The sequence below is a fragment of the Canis lupus genome, chromosome 32 (assembly GCF_011100685.1).
Source record: "Canis lupus familiaris isolate Mischka breed German Shepherd chromosome 32, alternate assembly UU_Cfam_GSD_1.0, whole genome shotgun sequence".
Lineage (NCBI taxonomy): Eukaryota > Metazoa > Chordata > Mammalia > Carnivora > Canidae > Canis > Canis lupus.
Window position 1 is genome coordinate 38,852,988 of NC_049253.1, and position 15,946 is coordinate 38,868,933.

The 15,946-nt window shown below is 41.7% G+C and overlaps 1 protein-coding gene across 3 annotated transcripts in view; it reads right to left on the minus strand.

The window, feature by feature from the left end:
- SHROOM3 (shroom family member 3) overlaps positions 1-15,946 on the minus strand; it is a 120,401-nt gene that overhangs the window by 46,055 nt on the left and 58,400 nt on the right. For all 3 annotated transcript variants that reach the window (XM_038582384.1, XM_038582385.1, XM_038582386.1), the window contains exon 2: positions 12,959-13,087. In XM_038582384.1, the coding sequence (XP_038438312.1) occupies positions 12,959-13,087 (129 nt within the window). The remainder of the gene's footprint in view (positions 1-12,958; positions 13,088-15,946) is intronic.

The following is a 15,946-nucleotide window of genomic DNA, read 5'->3' on the forward strand; positions in this document are numbered from 1 at the left end:
GCCAGGGTAAGAGAGAATAAGAGGGCCTGGCACTAAGATGATGGGCAGTGAACCAAAAAAGAATGCTCAGCCAGCAACTACTTGGATGTATGTGGTGTAGAAGGGAGGATACCACGGAGGAAGGACGGTGTTTGTTTCCAGCTTGAGCTAGAATGATAATTAAATTAACTTCTATAAGGAACCATTAGGGGACAACTGGATGGCTCAGTCGGTTAAGCACCTGCCTTTGGCTTGAGTCATGATCCCAGGGTCCTGGGATGGAACCCTGCTATGGAGTCCCTGTAGGGTTTTCAATGGAGGCAGAGGGTCTAGAGGACTGAAGTCTGGGTTACATTTAGAAATTAGGAGTGATAAGGCACATGGCCTTAGAGAAAAGGCAAGTTGCTTAGGGAGAGTGCACAGGGAGACAAAGGATGTAGTTTAACAATGGATCTTAGAGAATCATTACAATTTAGGGGAGAGGAAGCCAAAGCAAAAGCCTAAGGAAAAGCTTCCAGAGACATAGGAGAATATAAAAGAGTACAAGAGTTTCACAGGTTCCTAGGGGAGAGAATAAGGAGGTGGAACTTCAACCATTCCAACTGCTACAGAGAAGGCAGTCTGAGGAGGGCGGATGCATGTGCAGTGGTTTTGACGACTAGTAAAGTCTTTGCCGTGGAACTGCAGGGGCAGAAGCCTGACTATGGTGAAGTAAGAGGTGAATGAGAGATAAAATGGGAATGGCAAGGGCAGATCATTCTTTCAAAAACTTGGCTCTAAAGGGGAGAAAGAGGGTGGTAGCCACAAGTCTGGAGGAGATCAGGGAGGGAAAGGTTTGGTTCTTGCTGTTTTGTTTTAAACAGAAGTTTGAGCAAGTGTATGTGAGACAGGCAACTTCACGATACAGGACAAAGAGAATGACACTCCTCAGGACTCATGACCAAGTAGGAAAGGATGGCATTTTAGAGCGCATGTGGGGAGTATGACTTTATGTGGCAGTAAAGCCAGTTCCACTGAAATAAGAAAGAAGGAAGGAAGGGGCAGCCCCAGTGGCTCAGCGGTTTAGCGCCGCCTGCAGCCCAGGGTGTGATCCTGGAGACTCTGGATCGAGTCCCAGGGTGTGATCCTGGAGACCCTGGATAGAGTCAGGCTCTCTGTGTGGTGCCTGCTTCTCCCTCTGCCTGTGTCTCTGCCTCTCTCTCTCTCTCCTCTCTGTGTATTCTCATGAATAAATAAATAAAATCTTAAAAAAAAAATTTTACAAAAAAGAAGGAAGTAAGATGTTGATGCTCCTAAGCATGAAAGAGAACAGGGTGGGAGGAAAATTGGAGAGACTTCACACCCAATGTCCTCTATTTTCATTATGATGCCAGAAGAGGGAAAAGTGAGGGGTTGATGTGGAAGGTTGGGGTTTAAGGAACACAACAGTGAGGACTAGAAGAGTTGAAACTTGATGAGAGATATTTAAAAGAATTAATGACTAAGATATGGTCCTGCCCTTAAGGAGCTTACGTCCAGGTAGGGAGACCAAATGAAGTTAATTCCTCCAGTAAAGATAAAATAAGTGTCCAAGACTTGCAATGCCAAGATAGGAATCCCAAACTGGGGAGCTTTTTTCTCCCCAAGTTAGAAGTAACTATCTGTTCTAGGGTGGAGTGTCAAGTCTCCTCACAGGCCTCAAACATAAAGAACAGAGAAATCTTGAAACAATCAAAAGGTCCTAAAAGAAAAAAAACAAAGACACATGTTGGGAAAAGGCTTCAGAGATAAGATCTATCTATCTATCTATATATATGATATATGATTCTTCCACATGGACAGTTAAGTGATAAAATGAGGGAAAAGAACAATGAAAAAGATCTAAATCTAGCCCACTGAGGCACCTGGTGGCTCAGCGGTTGAGCGTCTGCCTTTGGCTCAGGGCATGATTCCAGGAGAGTCCTGCATCAGGCTCGGTGCGAAGAGCCTGCTTCTCCTTCTGCTGTGTCTCTGCCTCTCTCTGTGTGTGTCTCTCATGAATAAATAAATAAAATCTTTAAAAAAAAATTAAATGTAGCCCACCAAATCTCACATTTTGTTAGGGGGAATCTATATCAGCACAACCTGAGAAAGAACAGTTTGGCAACATCTAGAAATAATTTTCAAATAACATATCTATAAAAAGATTGAAAGAAAGAGCTAAATGCTCATCAGTAGCAGGGTAGTTAAATCGTTGCAGTACAACACATACAATAGAATACATTTATGGTCATTAAGAGAATGGAGTAGCTCTATACATATTAGCATGTAAAGATCTCCAAGGTATATGGTTAGAGGATGACAGTAAGGTGTAGCACTGTGAGTACAGTACGCTGCAGTGTGGAAGGGGAAAATATACATAAGCCCTTATGTGTTTATTCATGGAAACAATATTCTGGACTGAAATTAGAAACAATGACTGCCTCTGAGGAGGAAAACTTATTTTTCACTGTATTTCCTTCTATAACTTATGAATTGTGTACCATGCACATGTATTACCTATTAAAAAGCACAGTTTCTCAAAATTAGCCTCTCATTTTAAAAATATATTACATTGCATCTTGAGATAACCAAAAAAGTCAAATAGCTGTTTGCTGACTTTTTCAGTGGTGCAAATAATTTAATAAACCTTCCTAAAGAGCACAGCATGCTTTCATATTTCGGGATCACTTTGATCTTTAAGAAGATAGGGAAATACTTTCCTAAAGGGCATTACATCATGAGCCTATCCATAAGAGCCAAAAGACGATTTAATTTTAAAATTTGAGTAAACCCAAGTTTTGCTTGTGGGTGTAATTCAAACAAAGCCCTTTTGTTGCATTCCTAACCACAAACAAGGAAGCTCAACTGTGTGGGATGGGTCGGCTGATGAAACTGGAACTAGCAAGTGACATGATGTCCTTCTTAGATGATTCTGCCCTACACAGGTATGTGTAGAATACAAAGCAGACTACCAGCACTACCACATAAAACATCATATTTTCTAATCCACTCACTAACCCACCTACCTGCCCATCCATCATCAGTTTAGAGCACAATATGTTTTAATAGATGACCAAGTCCAACTTAACAAGGTCCTAGTCTTAACCATCCCCCCAAACCCCCAATATATCAACTGCTACATAATATATTCTGTAAATTAGGTCTATTTGAATTAAGATGTTATGGATGTGGGTTAAGGGTCTTCCTGATATACTCACTGAGCACTATGTGCTTGGCCCAGGGAAACATATGCTTCCTAAAGTTCTTTTTGTGTGTCTCTGCTAATTTCCCCCTCTTTTTCCTCATCTATTTTTAAAATTATAAAGTACTTCAATCATATATAAATGAATTCAAATTAATATAAGGAACACCCATGTATTCATCACCAAAATTAATCAAATCTTTATATTTTCCTATTATTTAAGTACTCTTTTGGATAGGTAATCATATAGTTAAAAGATGAGATTGCTCACTCCACGTTTTCCAGCCTCTGCCCTCCATTTCTCTTCATTACTTAGAACTTCCTCGTGCCTTGTTTTCCTTTTAGCTGCCTCATATTCCCTTGTGTGAATATACCCTACTTATTTAACAAGACCCTTTTTGTAGATACTTTTTGATTTCCAGTCTTTTGCTATTACAAATAATGCTTTAGTGAATAACCATGCCCATACACTGTTTTCTATCTATGCTGACATATCAGGGCAGAAATTCCCCGAAGTAGAATTGTTGACTCAAAATTGGCACTTGCAGTTTTGACAGTTAATGCTAAATTGCCCCTTTCATACTCTAAAGAGGAAGCAGGGCACCCCCGGTGGCCCAGCAGTTTAGTGCCGCCTTCAGCCCAGGTTGTGATCCTGGAGACCCCGGATCGAGTCCCATGTTGGGCTTCCTGCACGGAGCCTGCTTCTCTCTCTGCCTGAGTCTCTCTCTCTCTCTCTCTCTCTCTGTGTCATGAATAAATAAATTAAAAAAAAATCTTTAAAGAGGGAGCAAACTCAATGCAAACAATTAAATGTTACTGTACAAGTAATTTTTGGTGGAGGTGGGGGGAGATTATATCTTTAGTATGGTAGAACAGATGATCTGAACTACAATGCCTATTTAGGCATTTCCTGTCTACAGGACAATGATAGGCTTCAAATACTGATGGCAAAAATATTTAGCAATTGAAAACTATGACCCAGCCAAGCTACACTGAACTGTACTCATTCTATAGATCCAGATGGAACTCTCTCTGCAATAAAAATTACCCTTTATTGAAATATGTTTTCTACATGTTCAGAGGACACAGGAAAGCTCTAAAAATTCTTAGAGTCGAAAAAGCCTATGATCTTCAAAAAAAAAGGTGGTAATTGTGCATTAATACACAGCGGCAAAGACACTGTTTTTGAGAAATCCTTGAGACCCTCCCCACCTTAAAAGCATTCCTAACCTCTAGTTTCTAGGACTATAGGGCTCTTCAAGGCTGTATTTCAGATTTTTTTGCATTTACAGAAAATCCAAGCAAAATTTTCTACAGCTTTTATAATTGTCTCACTAACATCTGTGTCATAAACAAGTGGTTCAGTGGGTAGAAAAGTATGCATTAGATAATATAACTCCATAGCAACACAGTCCTTTCTGGAAAGAGAAGTTCTTTTTAAATGTCACATCCTGATAATATGCCCTGGGGACTTTTGGCTTTAACAACTGAATCACAAGTAAGAGTGAAGTGTGCTAACAGATGGACAAAAGCCTCTAACATCTAAAATTTGCATAAAAGATGAAAAACCTTTTCTAGTTAGATGCTTTACCCCATTCCTCACACCTGTCCAAACACGCTTTTACTACTTGTTTATCTCTTCCCCACTCTCTATTCTGACACATTTTTAAAAAGATTTAAATTTTATTGATGACCAAAGAAAACTATTATCGTAAAGTAGAGGGACCAGCAATGGGGGTGGGGGCTTTTCACTTAATCACCAATGGGTGATGGTGTTGCAATGTCTTTTTCTCAATATCCCTCTCTTTCTACCTTCCTCTCAACTCTGAGGACTCAGAATAGTCAATTCTCCTTCCCACACTTCAACGTTTGCATATAAATCATGGCAGAAGTTGACGCAAACACCCTAACATCTCTGATCCTTAAGAGCGTTCATTTTGTCTTTCATAGACTTTAAAAATTCAATGACAAAAAATAGCCTAAGTCTAATTATCAATAACTTAGTCTTCTCAAATCTCAGTTTGCAATTTGGATATCTTACTTGTTGGAAAAGGAAGGAGGCACTGGATTTTACCAATTTCTTCAAAGAGCCGATATTATGATTTTAGAATTTTATTCTCTACTTCTCTGTGCCATAGAATATGTTGCTGGAGCTCAGATAAGAGAAATCACTTCTATGCTGGTTTGTTTTTATCTTCCACACATAGACACCCACAAACATATTCTTGGGGATTTCAGAGAGGGTTAGATAGTTGCAGAGAACTAGAAATATTATGTGCACTTGAATTACTGCCCCCTTTTAAGAAGAAGCTGCTTGGGGGCTCTGCCGGAGGACTCCTGTTGGATAAATCAGAAGCAGTTCATCGGGGCATAATGAAAAGGTGTGCATGGCTCTTCCCCTCCACCCAATGGGCTGCAGGGCTGAGGGGCAAGAGGGGAAGGGTATCCTATCACTGTAGCTGGAAACCCTCCTCCTCCTTTAGGTATAAACACACACAAGATTGTCCTTTGAGACTTTAAAGGAGTCCAAATACCAACCAAGATATTTCAAAATTAAGCTAATTAATTTTTATACAATGCCAGAGCATAAATCGAATTTGCCAAAACAAGTGAAGAAAGGTTTGGGTTTTTTTTTTTAAGATTTTATTTATTTATTCATGAGAGACACAGAGAGAGGGGCAGAGACATAGAGGAAGAAGCAGGCTCTTTGCAGGGAGCCCGATGTGGGACTCAATGCCCTGAGCCGAAGGCAGACACACTCAAACGCTGAACCACCCAGGCACTCCTGGTTTGGTTTAGTTTGTGAGGCAAAAGCCTTACCTTTTAGAAGTTACATTTTTTCCAAACACCATTCCATTAAACAAAAACAAATGGATGGCCCCTAAACCTCCAACACCAAAGAAACTGAATTCTCTTTTGGGGTAAGTTTGATGTGTTGCATCAAATCACTCCTAGTTCACTCTTGTCATGTAGAGAAAGAGGCCACAAACAAGCAACTGAAGGAACAAGAAAACAAAGGAAGGGACAGAAAGAATTCATTTTAGAGAAAAAACCTTCAACAGTGGTCAAAAGAAGAATCTATATCTTTAAATCATATCAGAAAGGGATTGTTCACTAAGAAAGCTTTTACATATTATAGAAACATGAATGAAAAGAAGACAGAAGCTGAGAACTTTAAGGACACTGGCTCCAGCTTCTCAGCATCTCCCTATCAATATTTTCATAATAAATTTTACAGCCGTGTAACCACACCATCACCCACACATAACCTGACACTGGTCGAAGAGAAAATAATACAACTCCGAAGAATGCTTCTCTTTTATTAACTTTCAAATGAAAGGATGCCAAATTAAACTTGAAAAACCAGCCCTGTGATCCCTCCTCTCTGTGTGTTTTATAATATAAGCAGTTTGTATTTTCTTTTTTACCTTTTACATAGTATAATAATGATGAATTCCTCCAGTAATAAATATTCAAATCACCCTGAGATCTAGAACGTTACCATGACTGACACACCCACCTATCCTTTTCCGTGCCATACGTTCTTTTAAGTTATACTATCCCTAGACGCAAGCACTGGCATTGAGCATAGCTCTGAACGAAAACTCTGAATCAAGATGATATAAGAATAAAACTGATTCAAAGTATTGTGAATAGGGAAAAGATAGTCAAGTATTTATACCTTCAGTTCCATAATATACAACCAGCAATCTCAATAAACCCTTCTTTTCATGTAAATTCAAAGTTCAATAAGAAGACCACACCTTGTCTTTAGAATTGAGAATGTATTCACAGGTTCCTTCTCTTCAGACAAATGCTGGCAATGAGTATAGAGAAGAACCTGGCTGTTAGGACATGGATGGCCATTCCTTTTGAGAAATCGGAATAGTTACTGTGGAATTCCCCCAGGGAAATGGGGAAGCAAAACCAAGGAGTTCAGGACACAAAGCAATTGCTGATCTGAATGAGATAAAAAGCCACTCCAAATATGCATATCATAAGAATTATGGTGACTGTATATAGAGGAGAGAGAATGATTGAAAATTCCCATGCAGAAATATTACCAGTACTGAATTACATGGGTGCTCAAATAACAGGAATTTTCTATGACAATTTAGAGAAACAGGCTTAAACTTAACCTGTGGTTATTTTGCTTTATAAACAGCTATAGTACAACATCAAAAAGACAGCTGTGAAAGGCTTCACAGTTGAGAATCCTGCAATGAAAATGCTGAAGTTTTTTCCCACAATAGTAGTGGACTTACCTGGTGGCAAACAGAAGCATCCTAGAAAACAACCCTCTGGCCAACTGCACGTCATATTCAGGGGTGGGATAAAAAGCCATTTTGCCCTACTACTGCTCTCTCCGCTCCCAACAATCCCCTGTGCTTCCCGTCAGGGAGAACCGCCCTGAACTCAACTCTCCCAAGCGTGCAGCTGGGTGGGACTTTCATTCCCAGGCACCTCTGCAAATTGGCCAATTAAAACTCAATTCCTGCCAAATCAGAGGGGAAAAGGTGACCCTTGGTAACTTTTCCTGAGAAGAACTAGCATCTGAGACAATAGCACGCAGCTTAGAAATGCTAGAATTCCATTTTGTGGGCAGGAGGAGGAGGAAAACAAGGAAAACCATCTGCTGATAAAATGCATCAAACTGGAATCAGGAAGTTTCCTTGAATGATCTCTGCCAAACCCGCACCCTCCTCCACATGCAAAAATGCCACTGTCTGCAAAACTGTGTGTTAACTGCTTTAAACTTCCCACAGTTTGGGAGGCTACTGAAGCAGAGGTCCAAATCAACATCTACTAAACCTTAGGAGGTCTTCCACTGACTTAGTGTCACCAGGACAAAACTCATTGCCAAGGGAAGTGCAAAGTGCCAGCTGAACTATCCTCACTGCTCAACTGAGAATGAACTAGGGGTCAAAACCTGAGGTTCTATTATGGATTTGTTTAGATTTACTTTACACAGCATAGACCACCATGCTGTGAATGCTTAATAAGTAGATGAGACAGTCACTGTAATGATGGTGGTAACTGGTGGGGGAAGGGATGAGACGTTTACAGGGGAAAGCACTAGCTCAGGAAATCCTGAGTTTTAAGCTGAAACATTTTGTTTCCTTTACCAACTCACTGAACCACCCTGGCTTAAGGCTTGGCAAATCTTATGGAGATGTTTCTATTAAGATAAGTGAGATCACAGGATTCCTACTGACAATTTAGGGTAAGAGAGCATTCAGGGCTCTAAGCAGGAGGGGAAGGATGGGTTCAGATCTGTGGGCCACCAAGAGTTTCTCTCCCTAAACCTGGTTTCTTGGCTGGTCCCTGTCTATACCTGGGGAAGATGGAGTTTCTTGCTTTTACTCTTTCATTTTACTCATACGTAAATGAAAAAAATCCTTCTTGGCTCTTTTCTCCACAAAAAAAAAGGATCTATAACTATGACCCATTACGCTTGGCTTATGCGGTAGCACTTTTGAATTCCAAAATCTGTGACCTGTCACAAATGAGACCTGCTTAACTCTGACTACTAACCTCCCAGCTCAATACTTGGAAGACTCCTAAGAAGCTGGTAAACACATCATTTCTGCATAAGACATCAGCACCTCATCCCTTTCCAAAATTCAAGACAGCATTTAGACCAGACCCAGCCTGAAAGAGCTTCCAATGACCAAAACTAGAATAATAGAAGTGATAAAATAACAGTAGCACTGGATTACAACCCACAGAATAAAATAAATGTGCAAGAGTCCTTGTGGATATAAGCAATTAAAATAAGAGGGGAAAGAGACAGCTCTTCCTTACGGAAAAATTCCAATTAATAAATGTAGAAGGAATGAAGAAAATATAAACTCATCTTAGAATATTATAGTAATAAATGTTGCAGGGAATGTACCCACCAATGGAGAAAGTTTGAGGAGAAACAAGGATATTTACATAGCCTCAAAGTAATCTCCTCCAAGATATTTATCAATTACAAAGAGACAACTATACAGTAGAGAAATCTGGCAGACTTCATGTCAACCAAATAATCAAGGTTGATATCATTAGGAATAAAACATGCTGACACGTAGTCCCTGATAGGACGTGCTAAGAGGGATGCATCGCTTCAGTGGTATTCTTGCCAAAAATGTATAATGTCAACCTAACCATGAAACAACATCAAACAAATCCAAATAGAAAGCATCCTACAAAATAACTGGCGCATAATCTTCCAGTGTGTCAAGGTCAGAAAAGACCTGGAAATCCTGAGGAAATATCACAGATTAGAGGAAACTAAGGAAACATGACAAATACAACATGGCATCCTAGAACAAAAAAGGGACATTCATAGGGGGAAAAATGATAAAATCTAAATAAAGTCTACAGTTTATAAGCCTTAGAGTCTGTAGTTAATAGCATTTTACTAATGCCAATTTCATAGTTGTTTTTTTTTAAAGATTTTATTTATTTATTCATGAGACACACACACACACACAGAGAAGCAGAGACACAGGCAGGGGGAGAAGCAGGCTCCATGCAGGGAGCCCAATGTGGGACTTGATCCCGGGTCTCCAGGATCACACCCCAGGCTGAAGGTGGCACTAAACCCCTGCTGAGCCACCGGGGCTGCCCTAATTTCATAGTTTTGATATTTGGACTATGGACATAAAAGATGTTAGCTTTGGGGAGAGCTAGGTGATAGATGTAGCGGAAATCTTTGTACTATTTTTGCAACTTTCTTATGAGTCTACAATTATTTCAAAATAAAAAGTAAAAACCAAAATGGGCAGGATTTAGGATCAGAGTATAATTGGATGAGAACCCCTCCAATCTCCAAGGTCAGTCCTTACATCAATGACACTTGGGGTGCAGAGAGCTCTTCCTCTAGAAAAGAGGAAGCAGATTGTTGTAGGGGCTTACAATAAATATAGTTGTGGAGACAAGACACAGGAAAAATTCCTAGAGTATACCCAGTTACAGGGATAGGAGCGGAAACAATGCATGCAACCATGTAATATATAGGTCATGACTTTTAAAAAAGGCAATTGCTTGCTGTATACTCCCTTCTAGTCTCCCTTCACACACAGCACCATTGGCCAGCTTTGACCATGCTGGTGAGGGCAACCCCAGCTTGTTTTAAAGACAGTCTCTTCATGGATAGAACCATCTAGATATACAATTAGGTTCATTTGTTTTATCCAATTGTAAAAGATTGCTTCATAAAATCTTTCATCGTTTCAAGTTCAGACTCAAGTCTGTGTGATTCCAGTGCTCAAGTAGGCATGTTCACTCCATCTCTGCTCTTCTTGCCCTTCTCACCCTGGCTCATGGTACCACAGTTATCCCCAAGTGCCCCACTGACAGCAACTCTGAAGTCACACCCTTTAATCTTTCTCCTCCCTTCTCCCATCTTTGTTATCAATCTGCCTCCCAAATTCATCTCAAATCTCATTTCATCTCTTGTCCCCTCACTGCTTTGCCTGGTTCATTTTCTGATCATTATCCTTTGCTGATCATTTTCCTCCCTGGCAACTGTAGTAACTTCACAACTACAACTTTCTGGTCTTGAGTACATTGGCTACACAGCCCAGTGGAGTCTTGCTAAGTAGGAGACTCTGGCTGTCTACACTGTGATGACCCAAGGAGGCTGAAGGGCATAGTCGTGAGGGCTCTGCTGCTTCAGGCTGGCCCTGGAACAGGCTTTGCCAGCTGGCTGCTTTGTAGCCAGAGCCCTCTGCCAATCTAACCTGTCCTCTCTTGGGATCTTCAAACTTCTTTTGGATCTTTTGTTCAGATGAAATCTTACAGATAACATTAATGTAGACACCAGATACCATGCATTTGGAAATTTTGCCAAGACCATCCTTTCCCCACAACAAATCTAAAAGAAATTCCCGCAGATGCAAGTGTTGTTTTTATTATGTAAAACAACAAATACTTTAACGTATAGTTGCATATCCATAAACAGGAATAGCTACGTAAATCCAAATCCACAGTGTTTACTTCCTTTTAATGCAAGTCAACTTGTCTATGAGAAAGAGCCTGCAAACTGAAATCAGGATAATTGAGAACAACCATAATCAACACTTGTTCAGTGTTTGTGATGTGCTAGGCACTGCCTCATGTACTTTATGAGTATTCAGTCTTTCAGCACTTTCAGCAACCCTGTGATTCGTTATTAAACTTGTCTTACAGGGGGGTCCCTGGGTGGCACAGCGGTTTAGCGCCTGCCTTTGGCCCAGGGAGTGATCCTGGAGACCCGGGATGGAGTCCCACGTTGGGCTCCCGGTGCACGGAGCCTGCTTCTCCCTCTGCCTGTGTCTCTGCCTCTCTCTCTCTCTCTCTGTGACTATCATAAAAAAATAAAAATTAAAATTAAAAAAATAAACTTGTTTTACAGATTGGAAACTAGGAGTTTGAATACCACACCTGAGGTTACACAGAAGTGGCAAAACTGCAACATGAGTTCTAGGGGGTCTGATTCCAGGACCCCATCCTGCCCTGTATATTACTGCCTTTCATGCTGGCGCACAGACTAACGTGGTCATGCACAGAATGAAAACCACAACATCGTCACCATTCCACCTGACATTACCTCACTGTCCTGACATTCGGTTCTTGCTCCCTCTGGGCAGGCTCTGTACTAACTGCTTTGAGTATCTTAGCCTCGGTGAAATTCCCACAGTTTTACTATAAAGTACATCATTATGCTGACTGTCAAGACATCTGCCAGCTCAAACTGAATTTGAACCCACCACCTCCTAGTTGAATACTAGTGACCTCAAAGGCCCGGCATGGGGGCTTGATGAGGAAAGCAAAGGCCTGGCATGTCTCCAAGCACACAGGAGCAGAGAGAAAGCATAGGTACGTAGCTGCAAATGTTGACTGGGCTAACTTCATAATATTATCTCAGGACATTCCTCAATTAACAGATGACAAGCAAAGTTTTAAATGATTATCAGTTCAAAGATGAATTAATCTTGCTGTATAATTTGACACAATAGTCATTTCCAGAGTGTTTAAGACGTTGGTTGGGTATATTACTTTGAGTGTTTTTTTATTTTATTTTATTTTTTTTTACACTTTGAGTGTTTTTAATTATAGTTTTAAAAACAGTTGTGGATGTCTTTTTAAAAAGATATCTGAGGGGATCCCTGGGTGGCTCAGCGGTTTAGCGCCTGCCTTCGGCCCACGGCATAATCCTGGAGTCCCGGGATTGAGTCCCACGTCAGGCTCCCTCCATGGAACCTGCTTCTCCCTCTGCCTGTGTCTCTGCCTCTCTCTCTCTGTGTGTCTCATGAATAAATAAATAAAATCTTTTAAAAAATTAAAAAAAAAATAAAAAAGATATCTGAGGGGTGCCTGGGTGGCTCAAGCAGTTAAGTGCCTGCCTTCGGCTCAGGTCATGATCCCAGGGGCCTGGGATAGAGCCCCGTGTCATGTCGGGCTTCCTGCTCCTTGGGGGGCCTGCTTCTCCCTCTCTATCATCCCCCCTGCTTGTGTTCTCTGATTCTGTCAAATAAATAAAATATTTAAATAAATAAAAAATAAAAAGATATCTGAACCAAATGATTTGTGGGAGCCCCACAGGACCTCCCAGGAACTTTAGGGATTTTCAGAGCCTAGTTTGAAAACTGTCATGAGTGTAGTCTGAGCTTCTAGCAGACCTCCCTATTCAGCGCCTCCGGACCTCACTCACTAGACTGTATCTTGGCCAGCCTTGCCCCCAATTCCCTTTTCCAGCAGTCACGTCCCTCTTCTGAACTACTCGGCACAGACCCCTGTGCCTCTTACCTGTGCTTCGGCCGAAGCTTAACTCCTCCTAACCATGCTGCTTTCCTATGCTGGGGGTCAGAGGCGAGGTCCTCTGGGCAGGAGTCAGATGTGTCCGTACCTGCAGGGCCCAGGTCTCCACATGCATCTCTGGCAAAAATAGGAAAATGGGAAGCTGAGCATGATGGTGTTCGTGGGAAGGGGGCACAAAGGAATCAAGAAAAACGCATGAAAATCAACCAGGGAGTTAGAGCAAAGCGATAGAGCTAAGTGCAGAGTTGTCAGCCTGCTCCCACTAAAGTGCTCTGCCCGAAAGAAGGCGAATCTGCTACTGAGGGTCTTCATCCTTTCCTATCTATGTTTCTGTGAAGCAATATAGTGTACTTCTCGATCTCAGAATACCAGGTTTCCCAACCAAGGGGGAAGAAAGAGACATGATAATGAAGGCGAACTCCCCCTTATAATGCAGCCTCCATTGGTAAATATGTGAGAGACTGGACTCACTGAAGCAAGCGTCAGACAAGGTGGTTCTCTGAAACGCAGTCCCTACTTGTGTCCCTTCTCAATTTCATTTTAAGAAGAATAACCCCCAAGTGGAGCAGCCCTCCTCTGTTCAGCAGGTGGCGGCCCAGAATAATGTGCCAACTCTTGAGCCCGAGCTATTTCACATTGTCTAGATTCCACTGTGCTGGAGGCAAGCCTTTTTATGTGCCCATTTAAATCCGTCCCCCCACCCCCGGTCACAGACACCATCCCCTTAACACTTTTCCCCCGTACTCCCAGGCAGTCAGAGAAAAATTTTAAGCCTTGTGCAGCCAATGTGTTCTGCTACGACAACAGCTGCATTTCTTCTCCTTGGGAGACTCTCAGCTCCCGAATTTCCAAATGCTCAACTTTAAGGCCTCCTCTTGATTAGTCGCCTGCATAAGCCTCTAAAGCAGATTTGTTCATTGTTTCACTTTGCTGTGTACCAGTGGTGTGTTTTGGGTGTCTTTATCTCTGAAATGGGTGTAAAAGAACACCATTTTTCAGGGAGCTATTGAGAAGCTTAAATCAATTCAGACGAAGCACTTAGAATAGAGCCTGGCACATATTCAGCGTTCAGCAAATTAGCCAATATTATCATGCCTATCTTCCAGAGTTGCTTGTAAGGTTTCTAGATAATGTCTACTAACTGTCTAGCATACCGCCTTCACGGGGTGTATACCTAATTATTCTCATTATCATTTTACTGCAGTAAATGATAGTAGAGCTTCTTTCTGCTAAGATGTTACACAAAATAGGCACAACTAAAAAGACCTAATCTGTGCTGGAAATAATAGCAAGAAAAGCTCTGGCCACAGCGTTAACATGCCAAAGCCTTTTGCAGATTTCATCGTGTGCTCCCCAATTGGGATGACTCCTATAAACCCTCAGAGGGACCAAGCCCTCTAGCTTCAACAGGGGCAGAAAGTAGGTTCATGATATCTCACCATCCGATGTGTGAATGTAAAGATTACACGGATGTACAGAGCACACCCAAGACCACCCACTGGTGTAATTCATTCTGGTAGCAAGCTTTCTTTTCCTTCCTAGGCTCCCCTCTAGATCGTGATGTTGTCTGCTACGGGGAAACAAAGACCAATCCTGAGGTTTCATAAAACCTTTGTGGCATTTAGTAACTTCCTCATTTTTGGCCTGAACCGCAATCACTGGCGCTCGGTCCTTGACACACAATAGCTAGGCCTTTTCCTCTTTCCTTTGCCCACACTCCCTTCCTGGGAGGCACCAAGGAACAGAAGGTCGGGTACAATGTCACAGTGAAGGGCTGGCAGCAAGAGCACACAAATGGGAGCACAAAGAACAGGAGATGATCTCAAAAAGGAGATGACATCATCTTTTTAAGGATTTTTAATATATGATTCTGCGTGACCCTAGGAATGCAGAGAGACCCACACCCCAGCACTGCTCTCTGTGGCCACATGTGGTCCTGTCACTTGCCACCTCCAGGGGACCAGCTGAGGTTAGCAACTGGGTATGACAGTTCATGGAATTCATGAAGCTTGTTCCTGCCTGCAAACCCCATGCTAAATGACAGCAGGGTCTCCATGCTAATCTTCATCTCCCCCGACCCTGGATGTCCCGGCACCTGAGTGGGCTGTCTGGTTACGTCATACATCTAGAAAAGAGGCTAGAGAGAGTGCAGGAAGAATCACCAGCACCTCAAACACAGATTTTCTGCCTTTCTGGAATAATCTGGACAACAAATAAACATTTTTAAAAATTCATATGTTCTAATGAAAAAAAAAATCTATACCCTGGAATGAGGGCTGGGAAGCCTATCAACCCACCTTCGAATCCTCACTTCACCCTTTTATCCCCCTGCCAATCATCTTGTCTGTACGCTGAGCTTGAGCTGTCTCTGGAATGCACATTTTCCCACCCACGTGAGGTCACCATGCTTCTTGCCTCAAACAGACTGGAATTGACAAAGACAGTAATGTGCTTTGATCTCATCAAGAAGTGGTGCCCCACTGGTGTGACAGTGATGCCACATGACCTGGGAAGGATTATTCCAAAGTCTTTACTATAAAAGGATATGTATGTTTTCCCATATGTCAGGAGTTATTCTTGTAACTTCTCTAAAGGAAAGAACTAATTTTTTTAGCCCCATTTTCCAGATGAACAAGTGAAGACAGAGAAGTTGTGTATCTTGGCTCAGAGCACCCATGGAATAATATTCACTCAGGGTAAAAGTCACTGACAACCATTTACTCTTCTTCCTTACAGTTTAAAAGCTTCAAAAATATTTAGTTTATGTCACAATTTCTATAGCTTCTAGAGTGACTAACCCAGATGTGGTCAGAATGGGTGGAGAATGGTGATGGTAGAAACACTAATGAAACATGTTACCAAATGAGCTAATTTTCGCCTAAAAGATACTCAAAGGTACACTGTTTTACTTTAAAACACCCAAAAAGGGACTTGGGTGGCTTGGTCGGTTAAGCGTCTGCCTTCGGCTCAGGTCCT